The following is a 14,875-nucleotide window of genomic DNA, read 5'->3' on the forward strand; positions in this document are numbered from 1 at the left end:
TAATCCATTCATGATTAAGAGAAACTAAACAAGAGTTTTATTCTAGGAGAATGGATACCAGTCTTTATTGAGCAGCGATGATCAACTATTTATTTATGAGACAGCTGGAGTACTTATTGTTAATAGTGAATACCCAGCAGATAGGAAACAAGCATTAATGAGGAATCTGTTGACTCCACTAATGGAAAAGTTTAAAATTCTATTAGAAAAATTGATGTTGGCACAAGATGAAGAAAGGCAGGCATCTTTGGCAGACTGTCTGAATCATGCTGTTGGATTTGCCAGGTGAGCATGAGTGTAATTCAAATCATAAAGTGTATGTATCTGCATAGATTTTCTTCCTTGTATCTTAGAATAGACACAGATCTGTTTCCAAAAGCTGGATTATTTGGAAGATGTCTAGACCTTTCTCTTCTAAGTCTAGTAAGTTAAAAAAAAATTAGCTAAAGAAAGTAATAGATCATATACTATTCTACATTTTTCTTTAGATCACTGGCTAATTCTTTAACCTCTCCTTTGGCTTCTTTAGTACAAACTGATTATGTTATATACTAAGCAGTATGGGGGCTTGTTAGGTTGGTCTTGGTACCTTAAAGAGAAGGTCTTAAGCCTTATCTTTAACTGTTGCATTGGGTCTGGAAAGCCACCAAAACAGCTGTTTCTTTTCACATATGCTTTTTATTGGCAAACTAATAGCATGAAAGTTGCAGTGATTGGTTACAGAGAAATTGTTCTACTGAATACATAGAGCAAGAGTTAGATCTTAGAAAGGTTATCTAAATAGATTCTGGACATTGTTTTCTAAATTTAGTGGATATTTTGCAGATTGCCCTGTATAGCTTAGGTATAGGGAATAGATTTTTTTCTTTTCTGTATACTTGATCAGGATTTTACTAAAATATTTAGGTAGACTCAGGTTGCATTAACTATCCCATTGATTTGAGTCTCTTGTTCTAGAATAATGACCAGAAGCAGTAGCTTATACATAGTCATGAAGGCTAAAGATGGAAGTAATTGTGATGAGGAAGATGATTGATTTCTTAGATCTGTGTGTCTGTATGTGACTCTGTGTGTATGCGCATTGCTTTAAAATACTCCGCAATACTCTTAAAGTAAAAGTTAACTCTAGTTGTCTGGATTTTGCTTACATAGTCGCACCAGCAAAGCTTTTAGCAACAAACAGACTGTGAAACAGTGTGGCTGTTCCGAAGTTTATCTGGACTGTTTACAGACATTCTTGCCAGCCCTCAGTTGTCCCTTACAAAAGGATGTTCTCAGAAGTGGAGTACGCACTTTCCTTCATCGAATGATTATTTGTCTAGAGGAAGAAGTTCTTCCATTTATACCTTCTGCCTCAGAACATATGCTCAAAGATTGTGAAGCAAAAGACCTACAGGAGTTCATTCCCCTTATCAACCAGATTACAGCCAAATTTAAGGTACCACAAACTTTCAGAGCTCTAAAACTCACCTAATTTAACCATCTTTTTCTGATTTTAATATTAGACATACTTATTTTCAGTCATGTCTTCATTTTGCAGATTTTTCTTAATGAGTTACTTTTATCTCCAGGTCTAGCACACTATCTGACACACAGGTCAGTCTTACTAGAATGCTTTAATAAAAACAGACTAAATAGCTGGACATGGTGTCACATGCCTGTAATCCTAACATTCATGAGGCTGAAGCACAGGATCACTTTGAGTTCAAGGCCAGCTTGAACTACATAGCAAGATGCTGTCTACAAAAGAAAAAAAAAAGCCTTATCTACTGAATATAGCAGAAGAAAATAGTCTGCTGTTTTAGAAAAATTAATAAAATAGTATTGAGGCCTGTCTAAAGAGGTAAATAAGAAGCACTAATTTATTTGCCCAAGCAACAGTTTAAAAGTAATTCAATGTATTAGTTTTACGTACAAAAATATTTGGCTGGGCATGGTAGTGTATGCCTGTAATCTGGGAAAATCACTGGGGGTTTGAGGCCAGCGTGAACTACATTGTGAGACTGCATAAAAAAATTAAGCCAGGCATAAACTAGCATTAAAAATAACTAAAACATGGGGCTGGGGATTTAGCTCAGCGGCATAAGTGCCTGCCTTGAAAGCAGGCAGTCGTGAGTTCAATTCCCAGTACCGATAAAAAGGAAAAAGACAAAAAAAAAAAAAAATTTGCTAAAACATAATACTTTCTGAGCTAAAAATCTGTTATAAACAATTTTTTTGTTTTGTTTTTTTTTTTGGTCTTTTTGAGACAGAGTCTCCCTATGCAGTTAGATCAGGCCGACCTTGAGCTCACTTTGTAGCGCAGGCTGGTCTTAAACTCACAAGAACCCTTCTGCTTCGGCCTCCTGAGTGCTGGGATTACAGACACGCACTATCATACCGGCTTTACTCTTTTGATCTTCATAATAATCCTAGGAAATAGGACATTTATAGATAAGGAAATTGAGGTACAACGAGACAAAGAAATTTTTGTAAGGGAAGGTTAAACCTCACAGTTCCGTCATATAAATTGATTTGTAGTTTGGCAATCGAATTCATTGCTTGGAAATTTAAATTTGAAATTACTCCATGGCAATATTTGTGACTATTATTTTAACCTAAATCTTAGGAAATGGATTGAACTTGATCGTGAGAGTTTCATTAATGTATGTTTTATAGATTTTGTTTTAAACTTGATGTTTTTCTAACTGAATTATGTAAATCCTAAATAGAAACTCTGAGGATACATTTTTATGTAAAAAGTTTTTCCCACGTTTTGCATTTTCTTAAGTCTGAAGTGCTAATAGTTTTTTCTTATCTTCAGATACAGGTTTCCCCATTTTTACAGCAGATGTTCATGCCTTTGCTTCGTGCAATTTTTGAGGTCCTTCTCCGACCAGCAGAAGAGAATGACCAGTCTGCTGCTTTAGAGAAGCAGATGTTGCGGAGGAGTTACTTTGCCTTCCTACAGACTGTCACAGGCAGTGGAATGAGTGAAGTTATAGCAAATCAAGGTGAGGTGCACGCCATGCATAGGTTCTCTGCTTAAATCTTTTTCATATTTGTACATCTATTTGGGCAAGGATGAATTGGAGTAAATGCTAAACAATTGGATGTTGAGCTCCAGGAAAGCAGTTTGTTATATTTTTCTTATAGAAATCAGTTACTTACATTCTTAATACCTTAAAATAAATTTTAATTTAGTTTCCCTTTTCCTAAGTTAGTATTCCTTTTTTTAGTAATAGTGTAGTGATTACTTGCCAGAGTTGATGAGACAGTTTAGTCTTGCTGGTCAATTGCATTTTGAAATTAAAAATAAACAATTATATAGATCAACATAGAGAATTCAGCCAGGTGTGATGGTGCATGTGTATAATCCCAGCCCTTAGGAGGCTGAAGCAGGAGGCAGGCTGAGGCAGGAGGATTGTTGCAAATTTGAAGTCAGCCTGGGCTACAAAGTAAGCTCAAGGCCAGCCTGACCTGCATAGCAAGACCCCGTACAAAAAGACAGGGTCTCAAAAAGACAACAACAACAACAATAAACCATAGAGAATTCTACTGTATAGGAAATCCTGAGGAGCACACTGTCAAGGGAGTTTTCAGGGCTTAACATTTAGAGACCCAGTTAATGTTTTTTGACGTGTTACTTTGTATGAAATGAGAGTTTCAGATTTTTAGGTTTTTTTGAAGTTAAGCTCATATTTTGTCTTCAGGTGCAGAGAATGTAGAACAAGTGTTGGTAACCATTATCCAAGGAGCAGTTGACTATCCAGATCCAATTGCACAGAAGACATGTTTTATCATCCTCTCAAAGTTGGTAGAACTCTGGGGTAAGATAATTTTTGTTTTGTTTTGTTTTATTTATTATTAGTGTTGGGGATCAAACCCAAGGCCTTATAACTGCTATTTTAAGCTACAACTTCAACCTGATAATTTTTTTAACCTTTTGTTTTCCAACCTGTTTAATAAGACTGATTTTAGAGATGAAATCGAACCCTAGCCCAAACATAAGAACTGGGAGTTTATTTTCTATGGTGGTGAATTAATTGATTTTCCCTGCATACAAGATGAAAATCTGAATTCTTTTAACAGGAGGTAAAGATGGACCAGTGGGATTTGCTGATTTTGTTTATAAGCACATCGTTCCTGCGTGTTTCCTAGCACCTTTAAAACAAACATTTGACCTGGCAGATGCACAAACAGTATTGGTAAGTGCTTCAGAATCTTTATTCGCTTTGTGTCAATCTCATATGTGCATATTTTCTTTAGTGCCAGGATGACTATATTTTGTTTCTTTCATTTGCTTTTTCTTTCTTTCAGTTCAGTGATTTTTAAATTACGACTTCATCTATTTGGGGTGCTGGGCATTAAACCCAGGGTCTACAGTGAGCTACATCTCCAGTCCTCTTACTTTAAATTAATGGTTTTCCTTAGCTATTAAGAACATTAAATGTCCACTTTCTTCTTCTATATGATAATTTCTCAGAATTTCATCTCTGGAATATTTTATGTGAAACAGTTGTTTTTTTATCAGTCCCATGCAATGAGTTATCTATTTTCTAGCAGACAGTAGGGAAATATAAAGTTGGATCAGTAATCACAAAGTGACCATATTAAAACTCTACAATTTTTTTTTCACAGGCGCTCTCTGAGTGTGCCGTGACGCTGAAAACAATTCATCTCAAACGGGTAAGGTTTGAAATCTGTGCATCTTCATTTTCATCTTGTGCCTAAGATTTGTTATGTCTTTAATTGTGTTTGACTCATCTTTTCTGAGATAATTAACTGCAGTATAAACTTTTTTGGATGTAGGAAAGGAGTTAAATAGAAATAGCAGTAGCCATTATTATTCTTGAAGTTTTGGATAACAAAAAGGTTCAGATGTATATTTGTTTTGGTTTGACAAATGATATGAAAAATCTTAACCAGAATCTCAAGATCCAGCTTCCTCATAGGTGTGTTTCTCCAGTTTCTTTCTATGACAAATGATTATAAACTTCATTACTTCAGAATGTTCCATTCTTCCTTGCGGCTGTAACAGCTTATATAAATCATAAAGTGAGCTGAAGGCCAGCTTGAACTGCATAGTGAAACTCTGTCTCAAAAAGACCAAAAAAAAAGCATCTGTTAATTTAATTTATTTTTAAATATTATTAATATCTGTTTAAAAAAAAATTTCTCTTTTACTGTTTAGGGGCCAGAATGTGTTCAATATCTTCAACAGGAATATCTGCCCTCCTTACAAGTAGCTCCAGAAATAATTCAGGTAAGAGCTGTCCTGGCAGGTTTTGTTCTGGGGGTTGAATCCAGGCCTTCCCATTGAGCTACATCGTAGCCCTTTTTTAATTTAATTAAGAAATATGAGAATATAGTTCAATCTGAATTTTGAGCAAATATGCCAGATTGCATTTGCCTTGATGTTTTGTATGTATAAAATAACAAGAGCTTTTAAGTAATGTGAAGTCCAAAGCAGGGTAACTGAAATTACATGGGTAAAAATGTATTTTTTTTATTTTCATTTACCTCTAACAGAAATTTAATTTCCTGCCATCAAATAGATGACCGATGACAGCAGTAATGTTCTCTGGGACTTTTGTCTAGTAGAAAGCACACATATTTTCATGTCACATGAGTGGTTGGAGATACTGAAATACTGTTTATAAATGTTATTGTTTTGAAATTACATGTTACTCGTAATGTGCTGTGTGTGTATATATATATTATAATCTAATAGAGAAGTCTCATTTTTACCACACCTTAAATATTTAGTACATAATTCATTAGAATTTGTTTACTTTGTAATCCTATAGTATGGTATTTTATGCATTTCAAAAACACATTCTGAAAGGAACCTGTAGGTATCTTCAGATGGCCAAAGGGGACTAGCACATAATAGAAACTCTGTTCTGAAGATTTGTGCCAAGTTTATCAATGCTTCATTTGTAAATCTTAAACTATATTCCATTTGTAAATCTTCATTTATAAATCTCAAACTATATTTTGAGATAAGTGGCTAGAACTTTTAAAGTATAATACCATTCAGTTTTCTTCTTAGGGTATGACTTTCCAAACTCTTTGTCCAATAATATACATAGCCAGTGAAGTATCAAGTATTTTTTTGTTGTGGTAGTTGCTTTTGTTTTTTACTTGGTTTTTTCTTTTTCTTTCTTTTCTTTTTTTTTTTGAGACAGGGTCTCACTATTTGGTGCAGGCTGGCCTTGAACTTGGTTATGTAGCTCAGGCTGGCCTCAAACTCATGGTGGTTGTCTTAAGGCCTCAGCCTCCCAAGTGCTGGGATTATAAGAATGCACCTCCACACCTGGCAGTTCAAACTTTTGATTAAAACTAGAATTAATAGTGTATTATATAGTCTAAAATTTATTTCTTTACCAACAAGGTTTTGATTTTTTAAATTGTGTAATACAATATTGTTAATTTAGGGACAGTATTGCACCTATACAACATTAGGCAAATCACTAGGATTTATTTTCCTTGCATAATTGAGACCTTATAAGGCCAGGTGTGGTGGTGCATGCCTGTAATCCCAGCACTTGGGAGGCTGAGGCAGAAAGACTGGTGTGAGTTCGAGGCCAGCCTAACTGCGTAGTGAAACCCTGTCTCAAAAAGATTTTAAAAAAAGAGAGAGATCTTTTGTGTCATTTTGGATAGTTTGAATATTTAGGACTGGGGATGTGTCTCATTATTGAAACATTTGTAAGGTCTTAGGTTTAACACCCAGCATCAATGAGAGGAAAAGAATGCTTTAAACAGTTTTTATAATGCTGGCTTTTAATAACAAGCATTGAAAAATAGGGTAGTTAAAAACTATTTTCATAAAAACCCTAAGATATTAATTACTCATGAACTTTGTACCCATGATAAGTAGAAATATACTAAACAGTTTATATATCTTTCCAGATTGCTAAATGATGCAACTTATAATATTTCTATTAATAATTTGATTGTAGGGTAGTATAAGGAACTTCAGTTTCCTCTTCTTAATATGCTTTATGTTCTGAAAACACTTTTTGGAGAATTGTACCAAGGAAACTGCCTTTTTGATTTTGTTCTAGCTGTGCTCACTGATCCCTTTTCCTGAATAATGGCATAAAAGTGTGGTTTTTGTACTGTCGCTTTTCTCAGGCATGAGTTCACCTTATCCAGCAGAAGCATGTTCTCAAAAGTAAAAGCAGCCTGTTTGAAAAGCATTGTATTTGAAAATGCCATATAACCTTTTGTGGTGTGGATTTTGAGGGTTTGATTTTTGATAAGCCATAATAGGAATACTGTGGATTTGAAGCATTCTTAATGTCTATTGATTGATGAATTAATAAAATAGGGCACATACATACATTATTATTACTCATTTGTATATAAAAAAGAAAATCCTGTCTGGTGTAACATAAACAAAACTTGACTACTTTATGTTAAATGAAATAAGCACAAAAGGATTTAAATATAACACAATTCCACTTTTATGAGCTATCTAAAGTGATCAGACTTTCCAAAACAGAAAGTAGAATGGTGGTTGTTGGAGTAAGCAACAGGAAACAGAAATTGTTCTAGAGGCATAGTTTCAGTTTTGCAGGATGAAAAAGGTGCCAGGTATGGTAACACACACTTGTAATCCCAAGACTCAAGAGACTCGGGCAAAAAAAATAGCCACAAATTTAAGGCCTGCCTGGGCTACATGGTGAGTTCTAGCCAGCCTGGACTACATAGGAGACCCTATATCAAAAAAAAAAAAAGATGAAAAGGCTTTAATGATCTGCTGAGCATGTAGCTAACACTACTGTAGTGTACATTTAAAAGTGGTTAACATGGATAGTAAGTTGGGGAGGTTTTGCCACAGTTAAAAAAAGAATGTTGAATATTTGAATGAATTATAGTGAATGTAATACAAACATTGATTCTCCTCTCTCTTCCTTTTCCCACTTTCTAGGAGTTTTGTCAAGCACTTCAGCAACCTGATGCTAAAGTTTTTAAAAATTATTTAAAGGTAAATATTTGGAAACTTCCTGTCTTCATACAATTAGGTATTTAAAGGCCCACAGAGAATACATAGATGCTATAGTTTGACTGTTACGTACTTTGGGCTCCCATCGTTCTAAGTCTACTTTCAAGAATCTGCAGTTACAGATGTTTCTGCAAAGCCCCTTTCAGCTAAGGTCCCACAAAAGATCACTTAAAGTTAGATATGCACACTGCATGTACACATGCCCAGAGTATATCAATATGAAAGTGCCAATTTTCTTTGAGTTTCAAGATGTAATTAAATAGGAATTAGAAGATTGGGAGAACAAGAAATGTTTAACAGTTGCCTATGTTAAGAGGAAGATGCTAAAAATATAAAAACAGAAGTATGAGTTACACGTTTGTATGCTATTTTGAAACATTTTAGTTGTGTGACAGACCAAAAGGAGAATCTTAAGATGTGGCATCAAAGCTCTTATGTCACTGAATTAAAAAACTAACCTAGTATTGGCAAGTACCAAATGTTTGTCTGGTATTTATACTTGATTAAATTAATAAGATAAACTGCATTCTCCTGGATTATCAGTCATTTCTCACTTCATGACTTCTTTTTATATACCAAGCAAGCACTGTGGTGAATGCTGTGGATACTACTATTAGTGATTTTTATCTCTCCCAAGGAACCCACTGTCTAGAAACAGAATTAGCATCACAGGACACAGAACTGGGTTAGTAATTCTAAAATTTGCCTTTGTCAGTTATTTTTCTAGTTACCATTTTTTATCATTGGGAATCTTACTCTCCCTTATTTTTCTATAAAAGCAAAGTGTCTATAGGGAAACAACCATTGCAACTTGATTGAAGGACTCAAAAGAATCCGTTAGATCAATAATAGGAAATCTAGGGACACTGTAAAAGGCTTATATTCCCAATGTATTTATTCATTTGCACAGCATTTATAAGAAGTTTTCCTCTTGGACTGGGGATTTAGCTCAGCAGCATAAGTGCCTGCCAGGCAAGTGCGAGGTTGTGAGTTTAATTCCCAGTACCACAAAAAAAAAGTCTTCCTCTTTATTCCAGCTCGTCCTCACTGATGGCATTATATTAGGGATAGTGTTGTCGCAGAGTTAGCATTGTTCTTCCAGTTGGAATAAATGTGCCCATTTCCCCCTCTAATCTCAGATCTTACTGATTCTTTCCTCATCTGGTAGGCTTACTTCATTTTTATCTCTGATCTCCCTTCATTTGTTCTAACAAGGCTGATCGACTCGAAAACATGTCATTACGAATTCATTGCTTTCCTTCACCCTCTTCCTAAACCTGCTGTTCACTAAAAACAAGTTCATCTTTTTGGTATAGCATTTAACTTTTCTTCCACATTCTGATTTCATACTGCCTTTGTTATTTCTCTTGAAGGGACTGTCTTTGCTATTATTATTCTTCAAAAATCCTGTCTTAGCCGCTGAGTTCTCTCTCCCATGGTGGTCCACCCTCATTGTTGTCGGGTGTACTTCCTTCCTTTTTTTTACTTGGCCCAAACTTGTTCTGCAGAACCTGTTTTTCTTTTGTTTCTTTCTTTCTTTCTTTTTCTCTACTTTTAATAAAACTTTGCTGTTAAAAACAAACAAAACAATCCTGCCTTATTAGCAGTTTTCCTTCATGGATTTGCCATTCTTGTATGTTTACCTTAAGCATGACCTCCTTAAAAGCCTTTCTTTTGCTCATATAGTGATTGTTCTTTTCTCAGCTTAGATTCAACTGCATATCTAATCCAGCAGATGCAAGGGATACAACAAATAGTAAATTTAGTTTGTCCTCAGCAAACTTACTGCTAGCCATTTACTATTTTTAGTCTCATGTACCTGACTGAATCGCAGTGTGTAATACTGGATCATTGCCTAGCACGGGCTATAGCCTGCTCCTTGATAGTCTCAAATACTGAATTGGAAGTACCTTTAATCATCAGTGAGTTATAATTTCTGTTCAGACTCAAACTGCTATCTTTAGCTCAGAATTTAATTTCCAGTGTTAATTTTGAAAGCAGGTCAAATCAGTGTAAAGGTGTTGAGAGCATATTTTTCTCATACTATTGGACTTCACACATTATAATAATACCGTAGTTCCAGGGGGCTGGGGATAAGGGGGCAAGGTGGCATAAGCGCCTACCTTGTAAGCGTGCAGTTGTGAGTTCAATCCCTGGTACCAAAAATAATAATAATACCATAGGTCCAATACTTTCCCAACTGAGTGATGTCATCCATTTTATATCTAGACTTTATCAAATTCTTCAGAAGAAGAATTACATGGATTCAATTATTGTATGGATTTATAAATTATGTGAAATGTTTTCTGTATCTGTTGTACATCACAGAAGAGTGACTAGCATTCAGAACTTGAAGCCATTCTTCATGTAAAAGAGGTTCAGTTTTGTGACATTTGTATTAATTGTATGAATACTTTATTTATAGGTGTTCTTCCAGAGAGCAAAGCCCTAAGGACTGGATTTCCCTATGCCTACATCATGATCAGGAATTCCAATTAATAATTTATAAAGAAATGATTTCTTGTGTGCCATTTACACTGGTCTTTTAACATTGCTTTGAGCTTTCTGTAAAATGGGTGTAATATCCCCCTAAATATAGGTATGTAACAAGAGAAGTTGCTGCATGCCAGCTCAATTATTCTATATGAAAATGCTGATAACAGCAGAGTTATCCGAATACCTTTTTTTAAATTTCGAACTCTTAAGTCCTTTGTAAAGACCATCATAGAGTGGAAAGCTACTTTTTTAAAAAAAATTGATGAGTATAAAATGTTTGAAAATTTTTCTTTTACATATGTGGACATAAAAAATATAGGAAATAAAACAATCAAAACTGATTTTTTTGTAGATAGCCATTATGTTTCCTTAAACTACTTCAATGCCATTGTGTATTCTACAGAGAAAATGGGCTCATAAATTCATTGATTTAAAAGTAGGTGCATATATTACATATTTTTTATTAAAAAAATAAATTTTATGTAGTGAAATCTATCAAGTCTTTTCTGGAATTATTACAAATACTTCAGCTTTATTTTCCCATCTTAATTGCTCTCTGATTTTCCCATTTAAAGGTTTGCAAAATCAATGTGGATGCCTTATTTCATTAGTCTCCTAAAAGGTTACGTGCAACCTAATTGTTAAATAAGTCTTTAAAATGCATTAGAAAAAAATCTGTGTGAATCTGTTGATATTAATAAACCAGTGTTTTTCCTGTTACTGGGTGAACTTAGAAGAAAATGTACCTGTGTGTTAATGATGTCTGTATATACTATAGTCAGCTATTATTTAATTACTGGAAGTATTCCCCTCTGCCTGCCCTCATTTTTATTCATGGCAAGTGAAGAAGGCAAGAGGAAAAGTAATAGTATCAGTAGTAGCATTGGAAAGAGAGATTTGGGGGGCAAAACCAAATGTAACCACAGATATTTAAGTTCATTTTAAAACTCCATGTAAAATTTTTAGGAAGGCAGACTCAGGATGTAGCTCAGTGGCAGATCCCACACATAGCATGTTCAAGGCCCTGGATACTAGCTCCAACACCAAAAGAGCAAAAAATAAAATTGGGGGGTAGGGAATTGGTTTCGTCTTACTTACTTTTGGGTTTCATGAATAGGCTTCAGTGACTTATAAGTTTCCTAAAATTATATTCTAAATAGTGCACATGAAATCTTTTTATTCCCAGAAAAGATTTTAAACGTTTTCTTTACATTATGGAATAAAGACACTAAATCAACACTGAAGTAGACAAATAGATCAGTGGAAGTGGAATGTATTTTATACTTCAATAAAAAATGCTTTTAAAAATAGTTAAGTGAAAGCTGGGTGGGGTTTTTTTGGTAGGTTCTCCTATACTGTGGGAGAGAGAATTGTATCTATGACAAAAAGTACGTTAATGAAATGAATGGCATCATAATTAAAAGTTTATGTGATACAGGCTCAGGACCCAAATTATGTAGGTTCCAATACTAGTTATGCCGGTAACTGGTTTTAGAAACTTGGTTTCCCTATCTCAAAAATGGGGGAAATAATAGTAGCTACCTCATAACTCATTAAGAATTCAGTGAGTTGAACAGGAAAGCTTATTACAGTAGCTGACACATAAGGCCTTGATATTAGGGTGTATCATTGTAATTTTATACATGGAAAAAGCAAGACCTTTTCCGCTACCTCTTTAAAGCCCTTTAAAAGATTCATGTGTTTAGAATTAAGAGAAATCAGGACATGGAAGCCAATGTTTAAATAGCAATTAAGCTCCATATTATATAACCATGTATAATTCTTGTTTTCATTCCTTGAAGTTGCTCCAAGCACCATCAGGAAACTGCCATCAAGATACCTTAAGAGAAGCAAGCACCCAAACAATTGCTTCAATGGTAAATCTCACTTGTTACAAGGGAGATAAAGGAGGCACAAAATTTACAGCTTTGTGAGAATTGACTGTAGAACCAGAGTTTTGTGATACCTATTTGAGTCCTAAGCCTAACAGTTTATTTAAATATTAATACTAACCTTAATTTGTTCACAAGTGGCTTGACCTTTAAAGTACTGTGTGGTATTTTAATGCGCATTATCACTTTCTGAGGGGCGGGTGAGTTGAGACAGCATCTTAGCATGTGGTCTAGGCTGGCCTTGAGCTCTGTAGGCCTCCTGTCTCAGTAACTCAAATGCTGGGTTTACAGGTGTGTGCCATACTTGGCTATGTACTGTATGTCTTAATGTAAACATGTCACATTTCCTCCCAGGACTTTAAGCTGTGGGTTTTACTGTTGGAGGGAAGCTGACAGGTCTTCACTGTGTCATTTGATATCAGAACAATGAAACTGGTTGGAATTATAAGCAGTAAATAGATTTGTTGTTAGATGAATTCATCACTTAAACATTGTTTAAGCTTCTAATAAAGTAACTTCCTAAGAATTCATTGGACTGGGCTTTGGTTATCTCCACTGTGCATCTGATAAAACAGACTTGCCTGAAGTACCTGGCAGGCAGAACTGGGACTGCACTGTTGGGTCTGTTCCATTTGAACGCCTCTGCTCCTTGGTCTCTGCTCTCTCCTGAAGTACAACAAGGCTTCGGTGCTGTTCTGTGTGGAAAACACTTAAGTAGGACTTGATTTTAGTACTGGCTTTAGTCTTAAATTTAGTACTTAAGTTCTCCAGAATTGCTGTTTTCCAAAATATAGTCTGAAACAGGGCTTAAAGTGAACATACTAAGAATCTAATCTCTTGAATACTGTTAATGTGATCTGGCACCACCGCAAAGCATTTAAAACCAATACAAATACATCCCTCCAGAGGTCCTCGGAGGCGGCCCCTCGCGCGTCCAGCATCGCGCCCACCCGTGATTGTCTAGACGGAATCTAGCCCCGCCGCTCGTTGTCGGTGGGCGCCCGGGACAGAGCGGGAAGCGCACTTGCGGGAATCTGAGGCACTGCGCTGCGTGCGCAGCTGGGCTGCCCAGCTGCGCCTTCAAGGCCGGGGAAGCGGGTCCCCGGCACAGGCGGAGGTGTGTCCGGGTCAGTCCCCCGCGCCCCCCACCCTAGCCTCAGAAGCCCCGGAGCTCTGTCCAATAGGCGGCAGCTGCCGCACGGGCCGGCAGGTGTGCGCACGCGCGCCGGCCTCCGTCACGAGCCCTGGGTCGTGGCTCTGGAAGCCGGAAGTGGCCGCGGGCGCTCGGAGGCCGCGGGAGCCCGCTCGCGGTGGCGCGGCAGAGACCCTGTTGGGTAAGCGGGGCGGGGACGGCTGAAGGGCCGGGGCTTGCTGGACCTGGGCGGGAGGGTCTGCGGCGTCGAGCGCATCCGCGCTTTGAGGGAGGCCGGCCGGGATGCTGAGTCAGAACGGGGCTGAGCGGGCCCCCGGGAATCTCCGGCCGAGCTCCCGGGACCGAGCGCGCCGAGAACGCCCCCCTCGTACCTGAGGCGCCACGCCTGGGGCGGGTCGCGCGGCCGGTCCGCTCATCTCGGGCGCCCTGCGGCTGACCCTCTGTGCTGCGGCCCCGGTCGGGCGGCGGACATACAGAACAGTCCGGGTCCGCTGCCGGTCTGGGCCGTGACCGCCCCAGGAGGCAGGGCTGTTTCCGTGGAGACGTGGAGTTGACCTGCCGTCTGCCACCCCTTTCCGACTGGTAGCTTTTTTAAATGCACTGGCTTTTCAGATTTTTTTAGAGGTTTCACCAAGGTTCCAGTGAAGTTAACAGCAAAGATTGATTTCATCGTAAGCTAAAGCCGTTCTTCATATACACAGACAAAATACTGATTTCTATACCTTTCCTTGCCCCCAGTGGGTCTGATTTGTAGGTTTATTTTCTATTTGCCAGGAATTTTCAGATTCTCCATCGTAATTGTACAATGTATGACCAGAGACCGACCTTTTTCACTCTGGCAGCTTCAACATAGTATGTCTTCAATGATTGACATAATAGATAAGTAGAGTCTAGAGGTCCTGGAACTTTGTCCCGTAGGCCCTGTCACCAAAGCAGTTTTCATCCTTGGTAACTTTTGTTTTGGAGGGAAAAAGAAAGTGAACCTAAGATGTAGTCACTAGTAATATATTTGTTGAGTGCCTGTTAATACTATACTTTTGCCAAATGTTGTAAAGATGTATACAGCATGCACTGGGTGGGTGTGCTGAGTCATGTTTTATTGTGAGAGTATGATGGGGCCATTGGAAGATAATTTCAAAAGGCATTTCTCCTGATCACTGTTGAGGACACATGTTTTTGTATTACCATGTAAACAGCAGGTAAGTGATACATGTGTTTTATATTATCAACTGGGTTCTTTGGAATAGTTTACAGCTACTGAAAAACAGCAAGATTACACTAATAAACGTTTTTTATTAGATATGTTATTATTTATAGAGTTTATCATTTATAGAATAC

The 14,875-nt window shown here is 37.2% G+C and overlaps 2 protein-coding genes and 1 long non-coding RNA gene across 7 annotated transcripts in view; 2 read left to right on the forward strand and 1 right to left on the reverse strand.

Moving 5' to 3' along the window:
• Positions 1-12,910, forward strand: part of Xpot (exportin for tRNA) — a 31,503-nt gene extending 18,593 nt beyond the window's left edge. For 3 of the 4 annotated variants that reach the window (XM_063255068.1, XM_063255067.1, XM_063255070.1), the window contains 9 exons: positions 47-285; positions 1,153-1,438; positions 2,804-2,993; positions 3,693-3,809; positions 4,072-4,187; positions 4,621-4,668; positions 5,174-5,245; positions 7,922-7,978; positions 10,422-12,910. In XM_063255068.1, coding sequence (XP_063111138.1) covers positions 47-285; positions 1,153-1,438; positions 2,804-2,993; positions 3,693-3,809; positions 4,072-4,187; positions 4,621-4,668; positions 5,174-5,245; positions 7,922-7,978; positions 10,422-10,448 — 1,152 coding nt within the window. In that variant the 3' untranslated portion in view covers positions 10,449-12,910. Of the gene's footprint in view, positions 1-46; positions 286-1,152; positions 1,439-2,803; positions 2,994-3,692; positions 3,810-4,071; positions 4,188-4,620; positions 4,669-5,173; positions 5,246-7,921; positions 7,979-8,633; positions 8,664-10,421 lie in introns of those variants that run through there. The other variant, XM_063255069.1, reaches the window with a different exon arrangement.
• Positions 4,182-14,214, reverse strand: LOC134477350 (uncharacterized). The gene is made up of 3 exons (XR_010049347.1): positions 13,909-14,214; positions 12,975-13,079; positions 4,182-5,074 (listed from the first exon to the last, which is right to left on the reverse strand). It is a non-coding gene; the product is annotated as an uncharacterized LOC134477350 (long non-coding RNA).
• Tbk1 (TANK binding kinase 1) overlaps positions 13,562-14,875 on the forward strand; it is a 52,695-nt gene continuing 51,381 nt past the window's right edge. The window contains exon 1 of one of the 2 annotated variants that reach the window (XM_003475949.5): positions 13,562-13,718. Coding sequence is in view for 1 of the 2 variants with exons in the window: in XM_023567582.2 (XP_023423350.2) it covers positions 14,708-14,736 (29 nt within the window). In the remaining variant the exon portion in view is untranslated. Of the gene's footprint in view, positions 13,719-14,213; positions 14,737-14,875 lie in introns of those variants that run through there. The other variant, XM_023567582.2, reaches the window with a different exon arrangement.

This window comes from Cavia porcellus, unplaced genomic scaffold (genome assembly GCF_034190915.1).
Source record: "Cavia porcellus strain 051 isolate PalLab524CR breed Dunkin Hartley unplaced genomic scaffold, mCavPor4.1 scaffold_8, whole genome shotgun sequence".
Lineage (NCBI taxonomy): Eukaryota > Metazoa > Chordata > Mammalia > Rodentia > Caviidae > Cavia > Cavia porcellus.